The 27639-nt window shown below is 36.1% G+C and overlaps 1 protein-coding gene across 6 annotated transcripts in view; it reads right to left on the bottom strand.

Annotated features, from left to right (window-relative positions):
• LOC123679123 (zinc finger protein 43) overlaps positions 1 to 27639 on the bottom strand; it is a 111785-nt gene that overhangs the window by 8484 nt on the left and 75662 nt on the right. For all 6 annotated transcript variants that reach the window (XM_045616517.1, XM_045616516.1, XM_045616512.1 and 3 more), the window contains 2 exons: positions 12286 to 12486; positions 11583 to 11757 (listed from right to left, as the gene is read on the bottom strand). In XM_045616517.1, coding sequence (XP_045472473.1) covers positions 11583 to 11757; positions 12286 to 12486 — 376 coding nt within the window. The remainder of the gene's footprint in view (positions 1 to 11582; positions 11758 to 12285; positions 12487 to 27639) is intronic.

Genomic DNA, 27639 nt, shown 5'->3' with positions numbered 1-27639 from the left:
AGTTCCAACTTTCGTCGAAAGGCTGTACTTTAAGAGTTTTTTTATACATTTTGCAATGATTTTTTCGTGGGTTTTTTTTTATGAGCATTATTAGGTGTACAACTTTGCTTCCGTCGTTTTGCAATAAAGTGCTGTAGCGGTAAGTGGTAGTCGAAATAAATACAAGAACGTAGATGCCATACAATAAGCTTAGGTATTTGGACATAACGCCATCGATATATTAGTCGATTTGAGTCTGCATCATTTAGTTATTCTCGATTAAACATGTCAGCTTACGAGCCAAATTCTCCTCATTTACGAGAGGTTTTAATTTTCTGCTCTAATATGAAGAAATATGCGACTGAGGCTCATTGAATGCTCTCAAATACCTATGGTGAGGTCGCTATTAGTGAAAGAACGTGCTGAGAGTGGTTTGAACGGTGATTTTGACGTCGAAGACCAGCATGGCGGTAGAAGAGAGAAGGTTTTTGAAGATGCAGAATTGGAGGCATTATCTGATCAAGACTCGTGTCAAACGCAACAAGAATTGGCCAGATCACTGGTAGTGACGCAACAAGCCATTTCAAAACGCCTGAAAGTCATGGGAATGATTCAGAAACAAGAAATTGGGTGCCGTACGAGTTGAAGCCGGAAGATGTCGAACGACGTCAGTTCGCTTTTGAACAGCTGCTTGCAAGGCAAAGACGGAAGGGATTTCTGCCACGCATTGTGACTGGAGACGAAAAATGGGTTTATTACGATGATCCCAAGCGCAGAAAATCATGGGGATATGCCGGCCATGATTCCACGTCGACGGCCAAACTGAATATTCACGGTTCCAAGATCATGCTCAGTATTGGGTGGGACCAGCTCGGCGTAGAGCATAATGAATTGTTAAAACCGACTGAAACAATCCCAGGCGATCGTTATCGAACGCATTCAACACTTTTGAGCCGAATATTGAAAGACATGATAAAGCGATTTTACAGCATGTCAATGCTCGACCCCATGTTGCGAAAGTGGTCAAGACATACTTGGAAACGTTGAAATGGGAAGTCCTACCCCACCCGCAGTATATTCTTCAGACGTTGCTCCCTCGAACTATCACTTGTTTCGATCAATAGCACATGATCTGGCTGACCAGAACTTCCGGTCATATGAAGAAGTAAAAAATTGGATCGATTTGTGGATCGCTTCAAAAGATGACCAGTTTTTTCAACGCGGGATTCCTACGCTGCCCGAAAGATGGGAGAAAGTAGTGGCCAGCGATGGACAATACTTTGAATCATCAATGTATAACCAGTTTTTACAATGAAGCCTCGAATTTCGACAAAAAAACGGCGGAAGCAAAGTTGTACATCAGTCCTTTGTAGGGACACCATATCATCAATAAACTTTTTCGCGAAAAATCGCAAATCAAAAAGACAGCCTCTACTGAAGGAAGCTTTTCGCTCATGAAACTGTAGTTACTACGCGTAGTAACTGAATGTAGGTTATCATAATTATCCAGAGCCTTTGGGCAAAACGCCCTCCTACGCCTAATTGCCGAAAGAGTGATGATCATAACGAAAGGACATCTGTCGTTTCCTTGAACTAGAAAACGTACGAGACTCGATCTTATCTTAACTAGGGTTTGGGCGTTTTCATAATTACTCACTTGACTCCCTTTACTTCTTACGAAAGTTGATGCATTGGAAGTCAATCGTGGGACGATTTTGAGCCATGTGGCGGTGAACATTCGTGTACGGGACGTATGAAAACCAAAACCCACGTGCGGCGTCTGGGTTAGCCACAAAAAAGGTTGATGGTTGATTAATTCATCGTTAATTTCTTCAAGACGTACCGCTACGTGGGAAGACTGACTCAACCGTCATAGACGTAGTGAAGATTCATAACACAATGAATTTTTTTGGAATACCAACACTAGCATCGAAAAAAAAAGTCGTCAGAGGCTTTAGAATGCTCTTTAATTCGCGCGCATATTGCTCTCTTGGAGATAACATCGTTTTATAGAGGGTGTTTTTTTTTTCGAGGTATATAACTTTAAGTTGGCATTATTGTTCAAGATGGCGACCGATTTAACAGCTGTCAAGTGATTTATTCTCGGTTTGGTTTGGCAATTCATCATGAATAGACTCACGCCTGAACAACGCTTGCAAATAGTGCCAATTTTATTTCGAAAATAATGGTTCTGTGCGGAATACGTATCGCGCACTACGTCCATTTTATTTTGTTTAGCGATGAAGCGCACTTCTGGTTGAATGGCTACGTCAACAAACAAAACTGCCGCATTTGGAGTGAAGCTAATCCTCAAGTGTATGCCGAAACACAGTTACATCCAGAAAAACTGACTGTTTGGTGCGCTTTATGGGCTGGTGGAATCATTGGTCCGTACTTCTTCAAAAACGATGATGGCCAGAACGTTTCATTCAATGGTGATCGGTTTAGAGCCATGATTACTAACTTTTTCATTCCTGAATTGAACAACCATGATGTCCAGGAGCTGTGGTTCCAACAAGACGGCGCAACATGTCACACAGCTCGTGCCACAATCGATTTATTGAAAGACACGTTTGGTGACCGCCTAATTTCACGTTTTGGACCTGTGAATTGGCCTCCAAGATCTTGTGATTTAACACCGTTAGACTACTTTCTGTGGGGCTATGTAAAATCATTGGTCTATGCGGATAAGCCACAAACCCTTGACGATTTGGAAGACAACATTCGCCGTGTTATTGCCGATATACGGCCACAAATGTTGGAAAAAGTCATCGAAAATTGGAAGTCCAGATTGGACTACATCCGAGTCAGCCGTGTCGGTCATATGCCAGAAATCATATTTAAAATGCAATGCCACAAGATTATCTTGCGGATAAATAAAATTCATGTCAATCGAATAATCCCTCGTTGTTTTATTGCAATTTAAAGTTCTATAGCTCAAAAAAAACCACCCTTTACATGGTGCTCCTAAATTGAAGGGAAAAACAAAAATAACAGACTCATGACCGATCATTTAAGAAAAGAGTTCTATGAACATATGCTCGCAAACGCTCTGTTCTAAAGATACAGGGTGCTAAAGTTTGATTTTTTCTCATAGCTCCTTCCATTCATAAAATAATTTGAAGATTCGATAAATCGGTATAATCATCACAAAAAAGTGGTACTACAAAATAACCATGTATGTCGAATACAAAGCTTTTGGAGGCCCATGTTTATACTTATAGGCATTTTTCTTCAATCACCCAAGGAATCTCTAATTCTCCTTTGTACCTTCAATTTAGGAAGTTAGGAATTATTAAGCCCAAGTCGTGAATACGATACTTGATACCGAAGTTTTAAAACCACTCATTAAAACGTTATTAAATTTGAACTGTAGTATTTGTTTGATGCACCTCTACAGATCTATACTTATTATCTCATGTGTATAATTCGAATGGTGAAACTGAACAAATAACTGTAATGAATGATAGTCCAGTTATTTGTCCGAATGGTTGAGATGAGTACCTCTAATTTTTTTCTAGGAATTGATATATGTCATTAGTTAGAAGCAACCATAGAGTAATAAACTTAGATAGAGGGAATATACGCATTTGTTACATGTCCCCAACATGGTTTGATTACGTTGTCGGATTGTGATATATTTTCAAATCCACAATTTTACTATATCGTTATGAATGTATATTATATTGAATGAAATATATTTATATGAGTGATTAAATATGCAAATTTGAATATTTGGAATCCAATATTTCCTAATTGTCGAATTTATAATAAGCAGAATATTTATTATTTTCTGTATCTACCTGCTGAAATCCAAGGTTTGGCAACTTTTGCTCTCCTAGTGTCATCGGTTGTTTCACGACGTTTGGCGCGCTTGAAGTTTTTTTTCTGAATTTCTAATATATTTAGATTTATATATTCACTATGGTACATAAGAAGTCCGTTCTTTGTGGATAAACTCGCGAATTGAGTGCAATATCGTTGCACTGATATGTTTTCCTTTCCGCGCGCTTCATGTCAAATTTGTTGTTCATGTTGAGGACAAAATTTGCTTACTGAAAATGACATATGCTTCCTCTATCTATGTTTATTACTCTGAGAAAGACAACGAATTGATTTGGAAAAGCTTGAATAGAAACCAATGTCAATTGTTCATTAACTCCTAACATACTATTAAGAATTCAAATTGTGCGAAAAAATTATTTAGGTATTTTTGAAAACGACAAAACTTATTGATGATCTGACATCTGTGGTTGGTATGTCAGATGTGTCCAATGTTAATCTTCCATCATTAAACGTCTTATTACCCTTTTAAAACTCCATTCATACCGCACTATCTGTGGCAAATAGCTTATTGATCCATTGAATGATTGTATACGAAATGAGAATAATACGACGGTCTGCATTCTTTTCCCAAGTTATCGCATTGGGAAAACATTGTGACACGCGAATGTGCATGCCAGTGATGCCAACGGTTTTCAATTTTATTTCACCCACATGTGCGAGATTTCATTGGAAATGTTTCACGTGAGAGGGGTTCGTTTATATTTGAACGGTTCGAAAAATATTCATTCCAATGCAAATCTACAGGGTGATATTTTTTCTGGAAGTGTGCCCGCTTCTTTCCACCAGAATTTTTTTTGTGGTGATCACTGTAAGTTTAGAAAAATTCAAAAAAAAAGCGTGGTCCAGTACTACACTTTGTTTTCTTGTCGGTTCTTGTCAAACAATTTTTTAGTAATCCTCAGGAATATTCAAATCATTATAAGATCCAGTGAGCTGTGATGAGAAAATAATTAATTTGTTATAAGTTTTGGTATTTATTTATCCGACATGTATAGAAGACCAATAAAGATTCGATAAACTGTTATATGCATCACAAAAAAAGTAGGACTACAAGAAACACCCTGTATCTCGAAAACATAGCATTTGCGGGCCCATGTAAAGGACATTCTATTCTTAGAATTATTCAAGGAATTTTTCATTTTTCTTCGTACCTACAATTTAGGAACGATCGAATCAAAAAATTTTTATTATTTCGAGTATTTTTGGTTGAAACTTCGTTATCAAACCTTTCTTTCTCATATTACATATATGAGTACACGTTGTCATAAAAAAAGATCTACGCCCTTGGTCTTGAAGGTTTTCGAATAAGACACTCTATTTCAGTATCGTAATGAGTTCATTACAGTTCTGAAAACAGTGCTGTAATGAACTCATTACAGCATTGTTTTCAGTTATATTTTTCGTTTTGTGGTTTTCTAGACTGCTTTCCGATCCTATCAAATTTCAAAACCCCTCAATTGTCAATGTAATATAATTTGGATATAGTGAAATGATTTGCAACACTATTCACATTTCTCTTAATTCTGGTGGTGTTAAATCGATTTAGTCAGACATAATGGACTAGTTTAGTGATGTTGATAATACTATATTTGACACGATAGAATTAAAATATAGAGCAAAACTGATAAATCAGTGAAAAAATTTAGCTGCGCCAAGGCTCTCGCGCCGTTTGTAGTTGTACAGTGTAGTTTTAACTCGAGTTTTGTTTTTATGTCACCATAATGGAAGAAGGCTTCTTGAAAGGACAAAGTGACAATTTGCCTAAAATAATTATATTCGCAGTGAAGGAGTTTTTTTCTTCAAATCCATATTATGTCAGTGCTGAAATAAAAGGAGTTAAACTTTTCAAGTAAGCACTACTTTTGAGTTTGCTTCATCATGGTACAACTTATAACGATGATTTATTTAAAAAACATTTCATAAACAGTTTGTAGTTGAGTACTGGTTGTTGAAGTCTATTAATGGCAAAACATATTTATGTGAGGAGTAAAAAGTAAAGAGAGAAAAAAGTAATTTATATGTATGTATATAGTAAGTTATTTCAGCCATCGTGTAACGAACAAAACACGACACGAACGGCACAAGTGATTCGTAAGCACTCTGCGAATACCAGTCGTCTAGTGTGTGACGTCACGCCACTTACACGTACTATGAAATTATTCTTCCAAGCGCAACTTCAAAGTCCCATAACTTTTTCATTTCTAGAGATATTTCAATGATTCTTCCACATTTCATTTTACTTAAATTTTTAGAATTAATCCTTAACAAAAAAATGAAAACTAGTCCATTCACGAATTTAATGCGTAATTACAAATTATTTCAAAATTCGAAACATACGATTCAAATTCAAATTCCGTAATCTGTCAATTTTCGTAACAGTCACACCAACTGACAAGATGTAATACAAAAGTCATTAGGATGTATAATCTAAATTTTTCATTTAATTTCGACAAAATTTCACAAAAATTGACTGACATAGAGAAAATATCGTCTAATACTCGTTGCAGAAGGCAATTCCAACAGCCCATTCTGCAACTTATTTTGGAATACAGGTACTATTTTAGTCGGTACCAGCGGCATAAAACTCCATATTTGTGCTTATTTTAGTCAACAATAAAATACGAAAGTTATTCAGTATACGGTCCCATAATTCTCAAAACAAAATTCATAATTCTCATGAATCATCAAGGATTTTCGATCTTATAAGTATACGTATAGAGGGAGTGAGACACTCCGATCCTAAATTAAGGATTTGCTAATTCTCAATGTCAAAAATGTACCTTGTATCAATTTCGAACACCTCCATAAGTCCGTAGGTAAGTGCGAACGGTTGAAATCGAATAAAAAAAAAACTGACACACAATGTCCTAGTGATGACTCAACGCGGCAGATCCAAGTTGCCTTACAAGGAGTTGTCTTCTGTTCAAGGGAAAATCGTGAATGCAATGTTATGCCATATTTCACCCACTTTTGGTACCTTTAGAAGTTGTTATTCGCACAAACGCGAATAATTTGGCGCATAAGGTGAGCTTGGCGTTTAAAAAATAGCAATTATAATCGGTTAATTGAGCGATATCGCTCTATTTATGAGAAATATATGCGCGAGACCTACTATTATGTCCTATTATATACGAAATAACAATTGCTTGTTTGATTTTTGTAATGTCTGAAGTTGGAGTCCAGAAAGATTCAATCTCAATCAATTGCGACATAACATAACAGGCTGATTGAGAAGTCCCCGTTCTTCCTTAGTAAAACACATAGTTTTTGGCAAAATTCGATTTTATTATTCAACATAGTTGCCTTCGAAGGCGATACTGCGATTATAGCGATCTTCCAACTTTTCGTAACCATATTTGTAGTACGATTTGTCTTTCGCTTCAAAATAGGCCTCAGTTTCGGCGATTACCTCTTCATTGGCGCTAAGTTTCTTTCCACCGAGCATTCTTTTGAGGTCTGAGAACAGGAAAAAGTCGCTTGGGGCCAGATCTGGCGAATACAGTGGATGCAAAAGCAATTCGAAGCCGAATTCATGCAATTTGGCCATTGTTTTCATTGATTTGTGACACGGCGCATTGTCTTGATGAAACATTTCTTCAAATGAGGCCATTTTTTTAACGATTTCATCCTTTAAACGATCCAATAACGTTATATAATAATCGCTGTTGATGGTCTGGACCTTTTGGAGGTAATCAATGAATATAATTTATACCCAGAATACTGATGCCATAACCTTGCCAGCTGACTGTTGTGTTTTTCTTAGCTTTGGATTTGGTTCATCGTGTGCAGTCCACTCAGCTGACTGGCGATTGGACTCCGGAGTGAAATAATGGAGCCATGTTCCATCTAATGTCACATAAATATTCATGTTTATTGCTTCAAACACTGCTTAGAATCAAGATCAACCAATGATGTGGTTTCTAATATCTCATTACTTCGAAAAAGGAGTCCTTGAAGATTTTTCCCTAAGTCTTATAATTCTCGAGATGCTTTCAGTTAGCATCGAATTTGGGACATCCTGTACATCTATTACTCCCGGAATTTTTCCAGAAAATAACTACCAACCTTCCACTCAATAAATGAACTTCCCCATTCCCTTGAATTCGATTCATCCTTATTAGAGGACTTTTCATAAACAATACTGTGTCAAGGTTACTGTTATCATTATTTCAACATTCATTTCGTATCCGAAATGACCCATTTGCATGTCTAGGAAATGCTTCCTCATAAAGTTAATCCCATTTTCGGTGCATCACGCCATCCCACCATGAAGAAATGCAATATAATTTTGAGACAAAAGGAAAAGTTAGTTTATTGAGAATGCGTCAACTATTTGGGCGAAAGGGTTCATTTCTCTTTTATACTTTCGTTTTATCTGCGATTATTATTAAGGGGTAACAGTTCGTGCCACTACAGAAATGTAACGGCATTCTATTCAAGTTTTTGAATTGCACAATCTCAGCACATGATTTTGATCAGTTTTCCACAAACTCCTAATAGGCCATCGCGATGAATCACCCTGTATACACTGTGTCCGTAAAGTATGGAACAAATTCATTTTTAGCTCAGCAGTCTATTTTAAGAAATAATCCTGAAACACGTCGATTTTTCATTTTAATTTACCGTATTTCAAAATAATAATCTAATATACAGGGTGAATTACTTTCGAGTAATGACGTCACCGTCTTTTTTTTTATAATGGAACACCCAATTTCGTCTCAATTTTCCGATTACTCTAGCTGAGCAGATTCCAAAAATGTATAACATGTTGATTCCAATTGGTACAGGGTGGACAAAAATACAATAGTTCTGTGTGTGCTCATAAAGTAACGCGTAACATTCTTTATTAGTTAAATTAACAATATTATCAAAAATACTTATTGTCTAGCGGCAATTGGTTTGAATGTAACACCCTGTAGTTTGATACATTTTTAGATCAATAAAAATGAGCTGTTTCCAAACATGTTTGGTGCAGACAGAATATGAAAGAAATTATTTCTTATCAATTTAAAAAAAACAAATAGTCTTGTAGTGTTTTGTGAAAGGTCATTATTTCTTTATTGCCGTTAGACAATAAGTATTTTTGATAATATTGTTAATTTAACTAATAAAGAATGTTACGTGTTACTTTATTAGCACACACAAAACTATTGTATTTTTGTCCACCCTGTACCAATTAGAATCAACATGTGATACATTTTTGGAATCAGCTCAGCTAGAGTAATCCGAAAATTGAGACAAAATGGGGGTGTTCCATTTGAAAAAAAATACGGTGATGTCATTACTCGAAAGCAATTCACCCTGTATATTAGATTATTATTTTAAAATACGGTAAATTAAAATAAAAAATCGACGTTCAGGATTATTTCTTAAAATGGTCTGTTTAGCTAAAAATGAATTTGTTCCATTCTTTGCGGACACAGTGTATCTATAATTGAGATATACTAGTAGATATACTACTTGAGTTTAAAATCACATTTTGAAGGTTTAAGCGAATTCTTTTGAAATTAATATTCGGATGAAACCTTCAGAAAAAAGTTCATCCTCAGCATTATACTAAAAAAAAATTTAGTCATCACACTGCATATTCCATTTGAAAAACAAATAATCAAAAGTTAAATCTTCATCATTCACACTTCCCATGTTAGTGATTTTCTCAAATTGTGTAATATGTATAATTTAATAACCGATTGAATGTTGTTCCAATAGCACTAATTGATGTAAAGAGTTTAACCTACCGTCGCTAAAATGTGCTATTATCTCATTATGCAACTGAGTTAACAGAATTATTGACGGTATTATAATCATATGAGCGTTTGTTTCCATTACATCACTTCTATTTTAGAATTCCATAACAAGGAGTATCCATATAATTATAATTGACCAAAGTAAATTGCCGTGAAGTTTTACAGATTCAACCAATGAGATGCGGTTTATTTATTCACTCGATTTCAGTTCTACAGATAAAGAAAGGTGTAGGTATCCTGACAATTCGTTATTCTGAAGAGTATTGCAATAATGAGGTCATTCCTATTATATTCGTTATTGAAATTTTATTAATGATTTATTGTGGGCTAAATCAATCTATTGGATATGAGAGTCGAGGAAAAATTAAATTGAGGATATTTTAGGTTAACTTTCATATTACCTAAGATTAAGATACTGCAACACCGAGAAGAATATGTTTAAATTGAAATTTTTTTTTTGGTAAAACATAGATAATATAACAAGGAGTAAATGATTGAAATTTGGAGAAAAAAACGAAGGGTTTACAATTTTTTTCAATAGATTTGTTAATAATGTGTTTGTCCACCGCGGTTATCTATATACTTCCCAACACGTCTCGGCATTGATGCAATAAGATGGTCTATTTCTTCTTGAGGGATACTATCCCAAGCTACCTGTGCTTTATGTCTCAGAGCCGCCAAAGTCCGTGGGGGCTGTGGTAAATTTCCAAGCCTTCTACCCATGATGTCCCAAGCATGCTCTATGGGCGAAAGATCGGGGGATCTGGGCGGCCATGGCAAAAGATTCACATGGGTCGCTTCGAAAAAGTTCAAACTAACTCTGGCAACATGAGGACGGGCATTATCTTGCTGAAATATTGGATTCTCGAGCCGTTTAAGGTAAGGGAGAACATATGGCTCCACTATTTTTCGAAGGTAACGCAGAGCTGTCATGTTACCCCGAATAAAGCCTAAATGTGACCTGCTTGCATGTGCAATAGCACCCCATACCATAACGCCTACTGTCCGGTGTACATGACGCTCAACATCAAACTAAGGTTCACGTCTTTCTCCCCGACGTCGTCTAACCCTTCTTCGGCCATCATGTGCACCCAAAGAGAATCAAGATTCATCAGAAAAGACGACCTGATGCCTTTCCACATTCCAATGTTGACGTTCTCTGCACCACCATAATCGTTGCCGGCGATGCTCAACCGTCAGAAGTAACACAAGATGGTGTCAATAATGCTGCAGTCCAAAAGACCTTATCCGGTGGTAAACCGTTCGGACAGTTACATGATGGTCTTGTTCTCCTAACCACTCAACAGCCAAAGATCGAGTTGTCGCAAATCGGTCTCTAATGACCATAAGTCTCAGACGTCCATCTTGAACTTCATTTCTGCCCCTTCGACGTCCGGTGCCTACTCTTCTTCGATATTGGACATTATCAAACCACGCTTGACAACATCTCATAACAGTGGTTGGATTTCTGTTCGTACGGTTAGCGATTTCTCGAAATGACAACCCATCCTCCTGTAGACCAATAATTCGACCTCTTTCAAATTTACTTAGCTGGCAATAAATTCCGCGTACACGTCCTCTAGGCATTTTAACAACAACTAAACATCGAATTCGGATCTCCGCGAACAGCTGGTTTGTTGTAAAATTTAAAAAATTCGCAAAATACGACTACAATATTTAAGTAACGAAAATTGTTTACATAAAAAGAACCTTCACGATTTTTTCTCCAAATTCAATGATTTACTCCTTGCTTTACTATACTATGTTTCATCCAAAGAAATTTAAAATTTAAATAGCTCCTTCTGGGTGTTGCAGTTTCTTTGTCAGTTAGTACATCTATTTCGCTGGCTTTTTGCAGACCTCAAAATGATGCCCCAGGGAAAGAAATTTGGCTCTAATGAAGATTGAGGTTGACGCCTATTTCTATAGCATAGACGAGAACATGTGTTTTTGCTGGTTAGTATATTTTCACCAAGAGGATATTCATTGAACAAAGTGGTTCACACTTACCGGCCCTAAATATTTCGTTGCAACCATCGCATCTAGAAGCAAATTGATTGTCATAGCAACGACCGCAGTAGATCCTTTCACCCTTTGAACCGAACTGCTTATCTACAAGGGACTCTCCACATGTTGTGCAGAGGAAGCATGCTTCGTGCCAATGTTTATCTTTGTAGCTCAAGTCCTGCAACAATAATAAATAATTGAGTTGAAAATAAGAGAAATAATAGTAAACATTCTTTCAAAAGTTTTATGGAAACAAAAAAAAGGGTACCTATCAATAACTTCAATTATATAAGATCTGCAAATATACAGGGGTACTCTACAAGCTCTATGACAACCATTGACATATGATGGTTGTGATCATTCTGAACATTGAGCTTTATGAAGATTTAACCATCGTGTTGTGACAGAAATCTTGGATATAAAAGCTTTTCAAATAAAATGTTTATGGAAAAACTACTTGAGTAGATGTTGAGATATCTTCTTTGCAGTTTCTCTGTCTTGAAGGCTATGACCTTGTGTGCTTCGGTGAGGAAAAAAAGACTAAAGCATTATCCGATTCAATTCTTCTACCAATTATAACTTAATGAATTAAATCTTTAGCTACGTTGATATTCTGTTATCGGTGTTCATTATAAAATGAGGTTCATTTTAGAAATAGGTATGTTATTGAGAACCTGGATGTGATTTACGAAGTTTTCTAACTCACCTTGGAATCGATTCCAATAGTTCTGCTACACTTTTCACAGGCGTTGGCAAAGACGCTTTCGTAACAGGATACGCAGTATGGATGATCGTCCCTCAAAACGTATCTTTGGCCTGTAAGGCTCTCGTCACACTGCCAGCAGCAGAAATGTTGACCATGCCAGTCCTTGTTCATGGCTTTAGTGTACTCGCCACTGAAAATCAACTGAAAAAAAAATTGAAGACAATCAGCTAAAGGTTCGAAGATTCTTGATTGATTGCATCTCTGAGATTCATTAAATTCTGGAATATTCCCAAATATAAAATGAAATATTAATTAGTAATTCAATTTAAGATCCATTGTTTTAAAATGGACATATTTTATTGGAAAAACATTGCGATTATGAATTAGTTATTTGTAATACAAGTGCAGAAGGTATTGATCTTTTGCCACGAGTTGGAGAAGGTGGCTATGTTGAAGATTAAGTCGAATTTTCAAGAAAAATGTGTTTTTACATTGTAGGGCTCACTTATTGAAGCGTCAGTTGACTAATTTTTCATGGAATGTAGTGATCGAATGTAAATACCTGACAAAAAGTTCACTCGCCTTCAATAACTAAAATTTTACTAAATTGTCCATTTGGCTACTAAGAATGTTCGTTCAAAACTGCAATAATATGCTCTCATGTCATCGCCTACTGCATATGTAAAGTAACTGAATTAGGTAATTATTGAATTGAACAGGCATTATTGTCATTCACACAAGATATTCACCCGACAAGAATTTATCGATATAAAGTCGAAATAAAAGTGTATTTTAAGAATTATAATACCAGGATCTTCTTATTTTCTTAACGAGTAGAGATCTCAATGCCATAACAAGACAGGGTTTTGCACTTGATTCATCATAAGTGCAACAAATGAAATAAAAGCGTGAGATCAATTTCCTAATTCAGCAAAAAGAGCAAAAGTTTAGAGTGATAGTTCTCAATAAGGAACCAGATTTTTGCTCGACCTTGATATTTCTTCACTTCCAGGGCTTAGAATGAATCTTTTACCATGGAGGTTAAGAGAGACCCTATCAGGAGATGATTGAATTAAGCTCTACCATGAGGGTGAAGATAGGTCTAATCAGGTGTTAAATGGATCTACTTCCTTCACCACGGTTGAACATCCAAAGATTCTGGAGGGATATGACTCACGAAGAGCTGACAAATGAAAACTAATTGGCTTTAACTCTTAACTTGTATTGGTTATTGACGTCTCTACAAAGTTAGGAGCACATAATGAGTAATGTTTCAAATTTCAATTGTATCCAAATAAATTTTCAAAAAATTTTGCAAAGCCAACCGAAAATATCTCCACCTTGAACGAGTTCATTCTCTCAGTATACCTTTGATAAGAAATTTATGTGAAAACGAGTCTGAGTAGGTTTTAGGATTAGGTAGATTACAACTCATACCAGTTATAAAAATTATTCTTACATAATTAATTTTTTCGAATTTACTCTATTCAGAGAGGTATCTAATGAATTCGAAAAAAGGACAAATATGGCTACGAAATTTTCTTGTAGCTTGAATATTATTTTCTCAAATCATTTCAAGTTTTTTTTTTGGTTAATTGATACAAATTTTTAATCATTGGACTACACACATTATCAGTTCATAATGAAGATATTTGAATCCTCATTAGATGTTTTCAAACGCACTTCTAGCGATGAGTCAATTGAAATTGGATGAGGTCCAAAAGAGTGCAACAGATTCTATGCCAATTATTATAACCCGAAAGTGTTTTCTGCCAAATTTTGAATTCAACATTGTCTTGACACGTAAGACATAAATACCACCACTCATATTTTACACAAACGTCTCGAAAATATAGTATGATAGATTACTTAACGCATGAATTCTTGAAATTAATGGTATGGGTATTAAAAAACTATATTTTTCGACAATAAGTATCAGGCGAAGATAGATCAGTGATATTCATTATAAATATTTTCATTTTTTAGGGCCCAGGTGTTTAGGTTTCTCCCAATATATATCTGTAATATTCCTTTAGAACCAATGTTTGTACTAATCAACAATTGCCTACTCCCTCAATTTTTGCTATGAATCGAACAATGTATGTTCCTATTTGTAGCAGTTTTATTTACTTACTATTTTTCCTTTTTTTTATTGTGTCCAGGTTTGAGGGCCATATATGAGGGTTAGGAAGTGATTGAGTATTTTTCAAGTTGAAAGATGTCCATAAAAACAATCTGATATTTGGAGAAATTAATTTTGGCTCTTCTCATTACTATATTACACATATTGTTTTGAACATTCATTATTGAATTATTATTGATAAACAGTTCAAAAAGTTTTCTCATTGCTTGCTATTCATTTTTAATTATTTTAGAGTCTTTTTTCTAATTCAATATAAGACCATCACAAGTTAGAAACGAAAAAGTAGTTTTCTTCTTCAAAGTTCTTGAAATAATGATTGGCTTACAAATATCTTATGATACATTATTATCATAATAGAATACCGTCTACACGCATACAATTTGCTATACATTCTACAGCCTATTGACGTCCACTAGAAAATACTTTAGGGCTGTAAAAAGTTGCTTCTTTTATAATCAGCGTATATGGTTTATGGTTATAAACGAATATATTTCTGATATCAAGTTATAAATATATAAGTACAAGAGTATATACAAATATATTATTTCAGGAGTATTACTTGATGCAAACAAACATTCACTTCAACTTTTGAGCAGTATATTTTTTTACCGCAAAGTTCTAATGATTTATAAAGTTATAAAATTTTCATTATAACTTCGATATTGAATATAATAATGAAAGTTTATGTTTAATAGCTTCAATGACTCTCCTACGAATCTCCTTTAGAAAGAGTGTAAATATTCCCTTAAACTAGGATATAGTGAACAAGTATTTAAAGTTTTTTAGTATTTTAGAGGACTTAGATAACCCAAGAAGTCTACAGCTATTATGAAGAGGCGTATTTCCTATAGGTTGTTCAGTCCATTCGATTAATTTATAACAATAAGGCACTCATCTTGGAAGAATTACATGTACAAATATGTTATTTTTCTGTACCTTGAATTATAACAGGGGTATGTAATGGCATCTGTCCTGTATGAAGAGAGTGTAGATCATGTATTTCAGTATTTTGAATTGGTTGTTTATTCGGTATACAAGTAGAGGTAAATCTTACTTGAGGTGTACTAATTTATCCAACAATAATTGATATTTTTCGAAGAAGTTGAGTTGTTTTGATATATTACTTTGGCACGCTAATATATTCTGATTTCAAAAGAATAATTCAAATTTTCATCAAATCAAAGCAATGTGAAACAGAGTTCTTTCAATTTATATGAATCTTGAGTGTAAACGGTAGTAATATAATGACTGTTACTTTTCTAGCATTTATAATTTTATATTACGGTAGTATTTCGTCATAATGTTGAGAGGAACGTAGTAGTAAATTATTTGAAATTGAAGCCCAGCCTACAAAATATGATGAATTCAATGATTATAGTGACATTCTATAACAAAGAATTTTTCAATCTTAATATGGAAGCTTGTCTGTGTGACTAATAATTGGTAATTTTGGTATTGATATTGAAAACAGAATAATTCAATGTCATGATAGAGTAAATATGTGAGGTTTCTGTTAAAGAATGCAGAGAAACAAGTATCGTTTGTAAAATAGATTGCTAAAAAAAATCCCAGATTCTTCAGTCAGAAGTTTTTGTATATTTCTAAACATTTTCAAGACGTATTAAGATTAATAATTTCAAAAAATTAAATTTTGTTGAGGCTTTTTCTTTTAACTATCGATTTTTCAATGGACATGATGTAATGATCATCCGTGATATTAATTTGAAATGAACTGGTCAAATTGAAAATTAAATTCTTATACTCCAAGTTGAATACCGAATTGACTTATTCGTGATAAAGCTCGATAAACACTTTATGAAACTCAAGGATGAACTTAGAAAAAGGCGCCACTTTACTCATAAATTGAACTACCCCATAGATCACTTCGATATGTATTTCCCCTATCTTCTCATCTCAAAAACACTATACTCAAAATACTGAAATACACAGTTCGATCCAAAAATCGTCGTAGCGAATTTTTCGAATGTACTCTCAATGCAGAACACAAAAAGTACTCGACTCGAACTCAAAATATCACCCATCTTAATCCTTTTTTTTCCATAAAATGCCATTCACATACCCCTGATTTCCATTGGTGGTCCTTTCGATTTCCGTTATGGTGATCTCAGATCCTGGATCACCACTCTCCCTCCTCTTGGTGGTGGTTTTCTTGACCTTCTTGGTCTTCTTCTCGGTGATGGTATAGTTGGAGTATGCGTCTACGTCACCCATTGCGATGCTTGTGTTTTTTTTCGAAATCGGTTTTTAGCGCGAAGCACGGAGAAGTTGAGACAGACCCGTTCTCAAACTAACTGAACTTTTTGGGGAGACTTGCTTAAAATTGAATCTTCTGTAGTTTTCGGTATTTTTAGCGTATGATATGGAACGTGATGGTGCCGGGTGCAATCTGGGATGAGACTGTAATTCTTACAGGATGAGCGAAAGTTTCAGGGAGGTATTCGAGAAATTTCATTGAAACGGTATGAATTGCTATTTCGGAAATGTGGGAACCGCTGACGTTAAGTCAGGACCTTTTGAGGTCTGCTTAGTTTCATTCTCAGAGTAATAAACATAGATAGAGGTAGCTTATGTCATTTTCAGTAAGCAGATTTTGTCCCCAACAAAAACTATTAAATTTGACATGAAGCGCGCGAAAATGAGAACATATCAGTGATAGGATATTTCACTTAATTCGAGAGTTTCTCCACAAAGAACGCACTTCTTATGTTCTATAGTGTATCAACGTTTCATATTAACTCAAAATAAAGGGTGTTTTTTTTTAGAGCTATAGAACTTTAAATTGCAATAAAACAACGATGGATTATTCGATCGATATGAATTTTATTTATCCGCAAGATAATCTTGTGGCATTACATTTTAAATATGATTTCTGGCATATGACCGCCACGGCTGGCTCGGATGTAGTCCAACCTGGACGTCCAATTTTCGATGACTTTTTCCAACACTTGTGGCAATAACACGGCGAATGTTGTCTTCCAAATGCTCAAGGGTTTGTGGCTTATCCGCATAGACCAATGACTTTACATAGCCCCACAGAAATTAGTCTAGAGGTGTTAAATCACAAGATCTTGGAGGCCAATTCACAGGTCCAAAACGTGAAATTAGGCGGTCATCAAACGTGTCTTTCATTGAATCGATTGTGGCACGAGCTGTGTGACATTTTACGCCGTCTTGTTGAAACCACAGCTCCTGGACATCATGGTTGTTCAATTCAGGAATGAAAACGTTAGTAATCATGGCTCTATACTGATCACCATTGACTGTTACGTTCTGGCCATCATCGTTTTTGAAGAAGTACGGACCAATGATTCCACCAGCCCATAAAGCGCACCAAACAGTCGGTTTTTCTGGATCTAACGGTGTTTCGACATGCACTTGAGGATAAGCTTCACTCCAAATGCGGCAGTTTTGTTTGTGGACGTAACCATTCAACCAGAAGTGCGCTTCATCGCTAATGGACGTAGTGCGCGATATGTATTCCGCACAGAACCATTATTTTCGAAATGAAATTGCACTATTTGCAAGCGTAAGTCTATTCATGATGAATTGCCAAACCAAACTGAGAATAAATAATTTGACAGCTGTTAAATCGGTCGCCATCTTGAACAGTAATGCCAACTTAAAGTTATATACCTCGAAAAAAACACCCGTTATTATACACGCAAAATTTTGCACGAAGTAAATATCACCGCCAGTGTTATACCATTTTTTTGTTACTACCAACTTCAAAAGACGCTAGTAAAAAATCAACTGAAGTTCAGTTTGCGTCTGACTGCCCTTGAAAACTTTTTCTCTAAGTCTTAAAGTTCTCGAGATGCTTTCAGTCATTCAGTAAGCAACGAATTTGGATCACCCTGTACAGTGTTAGTGAAACAATTTCTGTAAACATTAATATATTTGTGGGAATTACTTTGTTTTATTTTATTCCTCTATTTGGATTCCCAGAACCTTGTAGATATATTGAGCCCCTAAAGCTTTTTTGGGGCCTAGAAATATAGGAAAAAACCTTCTGTGACTTCTTGGAAATTTACTATTCTACTTGAGATAGTACGTATCATGCCAGAATTTTTATTTAGTGAATTTACCTATAATCCGGTTCTATTCCGACCAAATCGTTGAAAGCAAGTAGTTGAATCTTTCAAGTTTGAAGCCATAGCTGACGCAGGAATTAGAATTAGAATGGAAATATATCATTCTGATTTACGAGCATAATCGAAAACTGAACTCAATTCTTGATGAAGAAAAACATGTGTCTTTCTATGTTACTATTGAGTAGTAGATTTTGAATGCTCATGCCAATCGAATAAAGGTGAGTGAGTATTCCCTTCTTGAACTGGAAAAAATGTGTTTCCGAATATGTTTGTTTACGTAGGCCACTTTTTTTGTGAATTTCATGGATATAAAGGTTTAAAAACCGTTCGAGATTTTTGTACGATTTTTTTTATTGCATTCCCGAAATATTTTCAAGTCTTCTGCAAATTTACCTATCTCTCTTCAGATGGTCCGAAAGATACTGCAATCTTTATAGAACGATCCTGAATTTTTTTTGTCAATTGGAACCCTAGTGAGTAGTCTTCATTTTTTGTTGAGACATGTTGTGCCTGAAATGAATACTTAGTTTTTTTTAATGATTTGCATTTCATGTTTTTACGGAGGCTGGCAGTATATTTTCCACGCCCCTGTATATTACGGTTCCGAATTTTGATTGACTATCAATTCGAGTACCTCTTCGAAAAATGGCACTCCTTTCAACTTTCAGTATTTAAAAAGGCCATTATGTCATGAAATTGTATATTGCAAGTAACATTTCACAAGTGGAGCAAAAGACTCGGCAATGCAAGTGTTTTGGATTGAATCCAGAGAATCAGCCAACTATTTGTGTCGCTCTGATTATTTTCAGAATTTTTAATGCAATCCACTTTGGCCTGGAAAATATGCGATGATAACTTATATTCTATTATCGTTAATAGCCAGTGTATTACTACTTAATTTATTCGAAGATAATTAGGTAGGTATGTTGGGAGGCCAATTATCTTCTCAAACGACATAGGTCTCTCATATTTTTCTGGTAATTGACCAATATTTTCGGAAATAAGACGCAAAAAAATGTTTTGTGATACGTACACTCCCAGGTGTTTGGAGTGACTTTCAATATTGTGAGTTATTTTAAGTACAGTTCCTGAAAAGAGGAAACATTAAGCGGTAAACAAAGTTAATTGAATGAAAACAATTTTTTTTATTGGGCGATGAGTCGATTACTTCAGGAAATTAAAAAAAAAATTGATAATATTCTTCGAGGCTGCCACCTCTCCTAGACGCGAGATATGTAAAGGGTGTTTTTTTTCGATGTATATAACTTTAAGTTGGCATTACTGTTCGAGATGGCGACCGATTTTACAGCTGTCAAGTGATATATTCTCAGTTTGGTTTGGCAATTCATCATGAATAGACTCACGATCATCAAGTAAGGTGTAGATTCGTCGAATGGGCCCAAAATGAGATTGCCGTTGTTCCCGATTTTCATAAGCGAATTTTTTTTAGCGATGAATTGCACTTTTGGTTGAATGGCTACGTCAACAAACAAAACTGCCGCATTTGGAGTGAAGCTACTCCTCAAGTGTATGTCGAAACACCGTTACATCCAGAAAAACTGACTGTTTGGTGCGCTTTATGGGCTGGTGGAATCATTGGTCCGTATCCGTTTTCTTCGAAAACGATGATGGCCAGAACGTTACAGTCAATGGTGATCGGTATAGAGCCATGATTACTAACTTTTTCATTCCTTAATTGAACAACCATGATGTCCAGGAGCTGTGGTTCCAGAAAGACGGCGCAACATGTCACACAGCTCGTGCCACAATAAATTTATTGAAAGACACGTTTGGTGACCGCCTAGTTTCACATTTTGGACCTGTGAATTGGCCTCCAAGATCTTGTGATTTAACATCGCTAGACTACTTTCTGTGGGGCTATGTAAAGTCATTGGTCTATGCGGATAAGCCACAAACCCTTGACCATTTGGAAGACAACATTTGCCGTGTTATTGCCGATATACGGCCACAAATGTTGGAAAAAGTCATCGGAAATTGGACGTCCAGATTGGACTACATCCGAGCCAGCCGTGGCGGTCATATGCCAAAAATCATATTTGAAATGTAATGCCACAAGATTATCTTGCGGATAAATAAAATTCATGTCAATCCATCGTTGTTTTATTGCAATTTAAAGTTCTATAGCTCTCAAAAAACACCCTCTACATAAAATATTTTCGAGGAAATAAATCACAACCCAAAATTTGAATCATACAAAAAACCCTGAACTAACTGGCCAGGGTGAGAAGAAGTAGTTAACATTTGGACAAACACACATTGAAATAAGGAACAAACCAAAGATATATTTCATAATTCAAAAACCAAACATACTACTCTAGAATATCAAAAAAGACCATGCGTGGATTTTGTGGAAGATGGAGATCAACTGGATTTTATAACGAAAACATAACATTCACTCCATAATGTATGCACATAGCCAAAGTATTTGAAGCTTTGGAGCGAAAGAACATACAATATGGGGCTTTCTTCAGGTGTAGGGAAAGCAAATGAATCACATGTTTTTCTATTTACCCTTGTATTTTCAGAAGTAGTTGGTTTATCAACTTCTTCATAATCATTGCCATGTGACTCTCCATTCTCTATAAAAATAAATAATCATGGAGATCACGCAACAATAAAATATAATTAATTTGAATACTACAACTAGATGAAGGTTGATTATTCGCAAATTGACACTACTCAATCTTTATTGCCTCATTATATCAGCAAACATTCAGACTTTTTTTATGATTCATTAACATAATTAGTGTTCAACATAGAATAATGTGGTTGTCAACATTTCGAATAATTTATTAATCATAGCGGAAATCACAAAACTTTAATTATTATTGTGTAACGAGTGAAAACTTTTTGTACTTTTTTTTCTGAACCGATCGTTTCAGTAATTTTCAAATTTTGAGCCGGAAAAGGTTAGACTCACCAATAAAAAATTCGTTCAATTTTTCCTATTCGTCAGGCCAAATACATAATTTCAGGATTCTGTAAATATGGCCGTTCGAAATAATTTTTTTTTTGTTGATTTGAAAACTGCAGATTCGAGCATTTAAAAGCCTAGAGCAGATATTCATGGCGATCAAATAACCAGAACCATAGAGAATCCATGAAGAATATCAAAAAGAAAATTATCTTATATTTGAAATAACAATTTTAAGCTCCGTACAAAATTTCTTGTTGATCACATTATCAGAGACGATGGAAATTCAAGAAGGATATTGGAAAATATCAATATTTCCTGAATTACGAATCCGAATGTATTGAAATTTTGGTTGCATATGTAGAATAATCATTTCAAGATTTGTGCGAAATTTCGTACAGATGGCATTATTGAAACCATAAAAAACAAGTATATCGAGAGATATACTTGTATAACCCATCAAAATTACTGAGAAAAACGTTTTAGAATTTTGGAATATCTCGAACAGAAACTATGATATAGCGAAATACTTGAAACAGTCATTTTTCAGTAACGCCCTGTAACTCAAGAACAAATCACGATATCCATGATCCAATTTCAGATATTTCATTATTTCGAAAAAAAAATTGAGGGTCCATGAATATTTTTTCTCTTAGTCTTATGGTTCTCGAGATGCTTTCAGTGAGCATCAAATTTGGGACACCCTGTACTCTGTCTAATTTTGTTGTTCAAAACGAATTTTCACGAATAATAACCTAATCCTCGGAAAATAATTCACATCAATCAAAGATTATTCACACATTTTATTTCCTAATGTTCAAATTACGTGTACATTGTTTTGGTGTTACAGGTGTTCACATGAATCAATTACCTAAGCTATTCTGACTTCTGTTTTTCTTCTTCTTGAAACTTCTTCTAGCTTCACTTCCTCTTTTCACGCCATCTAGAGAATTCCTAAATTCTTCATCTCCTCCTCTTTTTAAAACATTGATGAACAGACCAGAAGGTTCTTGAAAATCCTTATCGTACATTTTGGACGAAGAATTGACCCTTCTCAAATCTTCTGATGTGGCAATCTCAGGTCTGGAAGCCGATTTTGATCTCGCATCTTTCTGGGCAACATCAAGATTTTGATTTTTCATTTTGGTCGAAACTTCGTCTGCTTGACTTGTCGATTCAAAATGACCAGGTTGTATTACTAGTACTTGGTTCGAGGAATATTCCGTTGTATTGAAATCTCCAGTTTTCGTGATGACACCTACTTTTGCTGTTGCAGAGTCTGATTCCTCGTCGACTTCATCCATGTTCACCTTAGCCTTATCCAGCATGTCTAGACCTATGCTCCCTTTTCGTTTTGAAACATCCAGACTTGGATAAGGTGAAGCATCTCTGTGAAATTCTTCTGGTGTGTTATCGTAAATTTGCAAGATTGAAGAAGATATTTGGGCTTCCTGAAGATTTGCAGCTTCAAAGCGGGATTTGTGGGTAGTGGTCAAAGTTTCTGAGTATGATTCGTAGCCATTTTCTTGGAGTTTCGGTTTAAGATGAGATAATACAGTTCCTTTTTTGAAAAGATTCAAATCGTTGATATTGTCAACAGATTCGCCCATATAGGTCAAGGAGTTCAAACCAATTCCAATACCTTCCTTGAACGTTTGAAGTCTTTCTTGGTCAATCGAAGAAGACTCTTGAGTGATAACGAACTGTTTAGGAAGTGGAAGAGGTGAAACATCTTTGAAATCTTGTCTTGTGTCAATAAGTACGAATCTTTCTGTATTGGAGTTATCTTTAGGTTTACCTTTAGCTAGGAGGAACTCTCTTAGGTTGGAGTTATTCTCGTTTTCTCTGGTGATGAGGAACTTTCTAGGCGAAGGTGTTCTAGAATGTTGGGATATTTCATCATCCTTCTCGGTCACCAAGAAACGTCTGGAGGATGTTCCCGTCGAGTCCTGGGTGAGAACACGTGACTTGCATTCGATTTCGACGTCCTCGTGACTGAGAAAATCTCGGCAAAGTTTGACTCTTGGAGCAGACAGGTCCGTTTCACTATTTTTAGAAACATTGTCGGTAGGGCAGAGAGGTTGCTTCCCATAAGACACAATTCTGCCAGTATCACTGTATATTTGAATGAATTTGTACACACCCACACAAACAACCAACACTGACAGGACCAAACCCATCTCGGTATTTATTTATAAACTTAACATTTGGCGGTATGGATTCGTGAACGTTGAAATATCGTCGTTTTTCTCGCGTTTTGCTATTATCTGTTTTTCGCGAACAACGTAGAGAAAGCGTCCGATTTTCAAATGTATGTTGCAGGTTGTCTAATATGAGCACCGTGCCAATAATCCTGGCTGGGATGAAATCAAAATTAGTCGCTGATCTTGATTATGTATTCCAGAGTCACAATAGATGGATCGCGATGAATTTGCGATCGGAGAGATGCAGAATGTTTTGCTGTGCATTCTCGAAACGGATGGAAAGGTTTATCGTTGAAATCGAAAATGGCTGCTCAGTTTTCATACTTTTCTTATGAGCAAATCAGCAAATACTAGGTTGGTCAATAAGTTTTGCGGTTCGATAAGAAAAGCACAATTTTATGGTTTTAAATGCACTTTATTATTCAGAATAGCCTCCCTAAACATCAATACGCTTGTTCCAACGAGATTCCAATTTATGAATTTCATCCCTGAAGTGAGAATCTAGAAGGGTTGCAAAATGCGCATCTACAGCTGTAATGAATTTGAATTTTGAATGAACTTTTTTAAGTTTGGAAACATATGAAAGACGCTAGGGGACAAATCTGGTGAATACTCTAACCGAGACTCTAACAATTCGATCTTTAATTCATGGATTTTAGCCATTGTCAAAATGATCTTGTGACACGGTGCATTGTTGTGATGAAAAAGAATATTTTTCTTCTGCAAACCGGGTCTTTTTCACAATTTTTTTTACTACAGCTGGTCCAAAAGGTTGAAAGGTTGAAGCAATTGGCTTGATGAAAAGTTTCCAGGGTCTGCACCAGGAAAATCAACCATCATTGATTGGTGAGCAAAATTTGACAGTATAGTCCGACCATTAGTTTGTGAGATATTGCGTTGTGAGTGTAGCTACTTTTAATATTTGAAAAAAGATTTAAAAAAAGAATTTCGTTTGCTGATAAAATATTCCTGCTTGAAGGGAAAAAATACAGTCGAAGCAAAATCTTGACTTGATGAAGAGTTTCCGGGGTCTGCACCAGGAAAATCAACTATCATTGATTGGTATGCTAAGTTTAGTCGTGGTTAAATGAGCACCGAAGTCGGCGAACGCAGTGGACACCCAAAAGAGGCTGTCACCGACGGAAAAATCAAAAAAGTTCACAAAATGATTTCAAATGACCGTAAAGTCAAGTTGATCGAGATAGCAGACATTGTGAAGATATCATCTGAACGTGTACATCATATCATTCAGGAATATTTGAACATGAGAAAGCTGTGTGCAAAATGGGTGCCGCGCGAGCTCACATTCGATCAAAAGCAACAACGTGTTCATGATTCTGAGCAGTGTTTGAAGATGTTTAAGTGCAATAAACCTGAATTTTTCCGTCGATATCTGACAATGATGAAACATGGATCCATTATTTCACCCCGGAGTCCAATCGACGGTCAGCTGAGTGGACTGCACACTATGAACCGAATCCAAAGCCAGGAAAAACCCAACATTCAGCTGGCAAGGTTATGGCATCAGTATTCTGGGATACGGAAGGTATAATATTCATTGATTACCTTCGAAAGGGTCAGACGATCAACAGCGATTATTGTATAGCGTTACTGGATCGTTTAAAAGATGAAATCGTTGAAAAACGGCTCCACTTGAAGAAAAACAGGTGCTGTTTCATCAAGACAATGCGCCGTGTCACAAATCAATGAAAACAACGGCAAAGTTGGATTGATTGGGCTTCGAATTGCTTCTGCATCCACCGTATTCGCCAGATCTGGTCCCCAGCGACTTTTTCCTGTTCTCAGACCTCAAAAGAATGCTCACTGCAAAGAAATTTAGCGCCAATGAAGAAGTAATCGCCGAAACTGAGGCCTATTTTGAAGCGAAAGACAAATCGTACTACAAAAATGGTATCGAAAAGTTGGAAGAACGCTTTAATCGCTGTATCGCAACTATGTTGAAAAATAAAATCGAATTTTGCCAATAAAATGTGTTTTACTATGGTAGACCGGGGACTTTTCAATTGGCCTGTCAATGTCGTAGTTTTTACTTGTCAAGTGTCAAAAGATGACAGCTTCCAAAGTGACAGGTGCCTAAATAGCGGGCTATTCAACATAAAACCTCTTATTGGAAAACTTATTGTACTTGATCGAGTTGAATAAAAGCAATTTATCCACTTCACATTTTTAAGGCTCCCTCTACAATAAATATGTACATTTTTCTCTCGGAATCAACCAGATTAACTCGAGAGTCAAAATAAAACGTTCCTGTATAAATAAGAAGGGATTCGAAGACGCCAACATAAATTTCTCAACTCTTGCATCACCCAAAGCTCCTCCCAATTTTCATCCTGCTGTATCTATCTCGTTCAATATCGCGTGTATAAAGATTCGTCAGTTCGTATAGTCGATCGAAATTAGCGAAATGCACACGGCCCCAACATCCGAGTGTCCCACAAAAATAGTTTCGATACCCTCCGCCCGTAGGATCAACAACAAATCGCTGGCTAACTTCATTTCTGTTCCCATAAATGGCAGGGTCTCGGATTGCAAACATCAGACAATCTCATCATAAAGATTGCGAGGATCCTCCTGCATTCGGTTATCTTTCAATTTTTCGTTTTGCCCCTTGCAGGAAACGAGAGGTGCTTTGTTAAGAGGATAAGGTGAGATAAGGCCTGCACCTGGTTCAAATCTCTGACGGAGCGTTTTTTCGATGGTATGTATACTAACTGACAAAAAAACTGCAACACCCAGAAGGTGCTGTTAAAATTTTAAATTTTTTTTGGTAAAACATAGATAGTATAGCAAGGAGTAAATGATTGAATTTGGAGAAAAAACGAAGGGTTTACAATTTTTTTTGACCAATTTGTTAATAATATGTTTGTCCACCGCGATTATCTATACACTCCCCAACACGTCTCAGCATTGATGCAATAAGATGGTCTATTTCTTCTTGAGGGATGCTATGCTAAGCTACCTGTACTTCATGTCTCAGAACCGCCAAAGTCCGTGAGGGCTGGGGTAAATTTCCAAGCCTTCTACCCATGATGAACCAAACATGCTCTATGGGCGAAAGATCGGGGGATCTGGGCGGCCATGGCAAAAGATTCACATGGGACGCTTCGAAAAAAGTTTAAACTAACTCTGGCAACATGAGGTCGTGCATTATCTTGCTGAAATATTGGATTCTCGAGCCGGTTAAAGTAAGGGAGAACATATGGCTCCACTATTTCTTGAAGGTAACGCAGCGATGTGATGTTGCCTCGAATAAAGACTTAAGGTGACCAACTTGCATGTGCAAAAGCACCCCATACCATAACACCTACTGTCCGGTGTACATGACGCTCAACATCAAACTGAGGTTCACGTCTTTCTCTCCAACGTCGTCTAACCCTTCTTCGGCCATCATGTGCACCCAAGTAGAATCGAGATTCATCAGAAAAGACGACCTGATGCCATTCCACATTCCAATGTTGACGTTCTCTGTACCACTGTAATCGTTACCGGCGATGCTCAACCGTCAGAGGTAACACAAGATGGGGTCGATAATGCTGTACTCCAAAATATCTTATCCGTTGGTAAACTGTTCGGACAGTTACAGGATGGCCTTGTTTCCCTAACCACTCAAACAGCCAAAGATCTAGTTGTCGCAAATCGGTCACTAATGGCCATAAGTCTCAGATGTCTATCTTGAACTTCATTTGTGCCCCTTCGACGTCCGGTGCCTACTCTTCTTCGATTTTGGGCATTATCAAACCACGCTTGACAACATCTCATAACAGTAGTTGGATTTCTGTTTGTACGGTTAGCAATTTCTCGAAATAACAACCCCGCCTCCCGTAGACCAATAATTCGACCTCTTTCAAACTCACTTAGCTGGCGATAAATTCTGCGTACACGTGCTCTAGGCATTTTAAAAACAACTAAACATCGAAAATAAATAGGTAAAATTTCCAA

The sequence above is a fragment of the Harmonia axyridis genome, chromosome 4, assembly GCF_914767665.1.
Source record: "Harmonia axyridis chromosome 4, icHarAxyr1.1, whole genome shotgun sequence".
Lineage (NCBI taxonomy): Eukaryota > Metazoa > Arthropoda > Insecta > Coleoptera > Coccinellidae > Harmonia > Harmonia axyridis.
Note: the sequence above shows the minus strand (reverse complement) of the source record. Positions and strands in the feature narration are given on the sequence as shown.